Here is a 2858-nt window from a genome sequence, read left to right on the forward strand (position 1 = left end):
ATATACGTATATTGAATATAATATATAACCGAGGATATTCGTGGATAGAACAGGTACCCAGTGGCGGCGCAAGACCTAAACTTAATGTGGGCAAGGTATATTTTGCGAGGCCCTCTGGTGGTGCAAGAAGAAGGCGTGGGCGGTGGCCCACACCGCCCACGCCTTACGCCGCCTCTGCAGGTACCTTGTCAACCGGAGATTTGCTTTCAAATCCGGTACATCGTCAATCAGTTCTTATGTTTGTAATCATCCTGTTTTCAAAGAAAAAATGTAAAATTCTGTATAAAATTCAGTCAAATGTAATCCACCATCCAATCGTGCTGGAAAATCCTACTTTCTCACCGATTTTTTTATATAATTTCTGTTTGGAAATATTCAGTAACATTAAATATGTTATATCTAAATAAAGTTTATTATAGATAAACAATGATCGCAAAACCAGTTTAACTTTGTTGTGAATTGAATCATAATAATTATGAATTCAAAATATTGTACAAAAAGATGGTTTCATTGATCTAAAAATTCTTATGAAATGTTATGATATTTTTCACGAACATTGCCTGGACTATAATGGGATTTGTGGAAACCTTATTAAATTGTTGTGAAATCGACGCCATATAAATACTACGACAATCGAGTATTACCACACTTGCTAGACAACTTTTGTCGAGGCGCGTTGTATTGTATTAAAGTATAAAAATAAAGTGCAAAATGAGGGAACACTTTGGTTGCGGAAGGTTCATGGAAACGCGTGATTTACCATGCCATAGTTTCGGCTTATATGGACATGGTCCACGAGGTCCATCTCCGTCCGATCAGCATTGCGGTCCGCACGGTTTCGGACATCAAAGAATTGGTCCGTTTGGATTTGGTCCACATTGGCATGGTCCACACCATCATGGACATCATGGTCATCACGGACATCATGGGCATCATGGACACCATAAAGAGTTTGGTTTCTTCGGACACCATTTTTGGGGGCCATGGGGAAGATTTGGACATGAGAGACCTGGTTGTCGCGGAGAAGAACATAAAGGATCCTGCAGAGGCATGTTTGGTCGTGGTCCAGAAGAGCGCAGAGAACACGGTTGCAACCGAAGAAATATGGACCAAAATGCTGGAGAAGAGACTGTCTTAGTTCGTGGAATTGTGATAGAGAGGGGACGAAGACCAAATTCAGTTTAAGAGGAACGATATAAATCTGTATGTCTGACATATACATATGTATATATATTATATCTTATCTAAAATATTATATTTGCACACAATATCTATGTAGCATCTTATTGATTGTTTGATAACATTGTTTATGAATTGTTGATAATGTTTGTGATAAGTGCAAAACGTAGTAATTCAAGTTGTGCGTAATTTGCGTCGGAATAATTGACTACGCATTTCATTCAGCTTCCCTAGCTAGCTTCTAGCTTTCGAGAGAGAGCAAATTCTGAAGATTTTACAGATGTAAAATGTAGGATCATGGCGGTTTGTATTGTCTTATGAAAAAAAAATTGTAAACGTTGTATATAAATACATTCTATAGAATATTTAGTATCAGCATTGCACTCGTGCGAAGCCGGGGCGTTTCGAATTGAAATAAAATATGTCACATACGACCTTTTAGACTACAGATATTTTAACTGTTGTTACTATGACTTGTTTATATAACATCTTATTTATTTTTTATCAGACATATGTAGATTCTACCGAGAAGAACCGGCAAATAACTTAGAGGTTTCTTTTTTAAAAAAACAAGCAAATACAATTAAATTTACATAATAATATATCCTATTTGAAAGTCAACAAGTTAACATACTTTACAAACATAAACATAACAAAGTAATGTTTATTTAATAATCGATTTTTAGCACAGAATATTAATAACAATACAACCAAATCGTTGCTACACCGGTCCGCGATACGGCTTCTTAGAAACGACTAGAAAATCCAATTAATACTATATACTATGTTTCAAATTAATATATAAATACTAACTACATTATTAATTTAAATATATTTCTCTTTATACATACACAGACTGCAGATTCGAATATTATTCTCTAGATTTTGTATTATTTTATTTCAGATTAACAAAAATAGAACATATTCCGGATATGAAAAATTGTCGGCTATATTGAACCCACAAGTTACATACAAAAATCACAACGATCAATTCTTCCCCATGGCTATTTGAAAATGGATCAAACGAAATCAATGGCATTTACAATATTGATTTTCTATCAAATATATTTAAAATATTTCTATGTTTGTATTGATTAGGTAAGCCTTAACATGTATTTTTATTTTTAAACTATTTTTTTTTAAGTTAATTTATATACTACTTATAAAAAAAATTAATCATAATTTAAAATTAGTTTTATTTTTTTAAATGTACCTAAATGTATTGTTTTATTATATTTAAGTTCTAGAATAAACACCCTCATAAAATATGGAAACAGAGGATTTAAGGAAGTTCTAGAAGAATTTATTTAAGGACGATATCTTAAAGGAGACAAGAGACAGCGGATACAATATTTTTAAGAAATACGTTTATTATAATGTTTAATCAAATGATATAAAATAAATTTATAAGTAATAATTGTATATTTTATTTCAATTGACCTTGATATTTTAAACAAATAATTTAAATTTCGAATTCATTTATATTGCCGCTACAAATACTGTCACTTTAATAATTATAGTCTGGACGTTGGAAGCGTGTACAGTGTCTCCCGAGCCTCGGAAAGCGCGTTAAGCTCTTATCGAATAATAAACTATACACTATAACATTTCTTACGAAGTTGCCTTGGCCGAAATCGATCAGGACGACATCATCAACATTAATTCATAACAAAAAAATA

General features: G+C 32.5%; 1 protein-coding gene across 2 annotated transcripts; it reads left to right on the plus strand.

The window, feature by feature from the left end:
- Window positions 1-635: 635 nt before the first annotated feature.
- LOC113400693 (uncharacterized) lies at window positions 636-2596 on the plus strand. Of its 2 annotated transcripts, none has more exons than XM_026640344.2 (3): window positions 636-1224; window positions 2084-2277; window positions 2421-2596. In XM_026640344.2, the coding sequence occupies exon 1, from the start codon at window positions 782-784 to the stop codon at window positions 1136-1138; it is 357 nt and encodes a 118-aa protein (XP_026496129.2). In that variant the 5' UTR covers window positions 636-781; the 3' UTR covers window positions 1139-1224; window positions 2084-2277; window positions 2421-2596. The 2 variants fall into 2 exon arrangements, with proteins under 2 accessions (XP_026496129.2, XP_064074558.1); XM_064218488.1 differs by having other exon boundaries at window positions 636-1203.
- The last annotated feature ends 262 nt before the right edge of the window (window positions 2597-2858 follow it).

This window comes from Vanessa tameamea, chromosome 22 (assembly GCF_037043105.1).
Source record: "Vanessa tameamea isolate UH-Manoa-2023 chromosome 22, ilVanTame1 primary haplotype, whole genome shotgun sequence".
Taxonomy (NCBI): domain Eukaryota; kingdom Metazoa; phylum Arthropoda; class Insecta; order Lepidoptera; family Nymphalidae; genus Vanessa; species Vanessa tameamea.

What these genes read in the sequence shown, in the direction of transcription:
- LOC113400693 (XM_026640344.2), top strand. Translation starts at nt 782, where the DNA reads ATGGACATGGTCCACGAGGTCCATCTCCGTCCGATCAGCATTGCGGTC.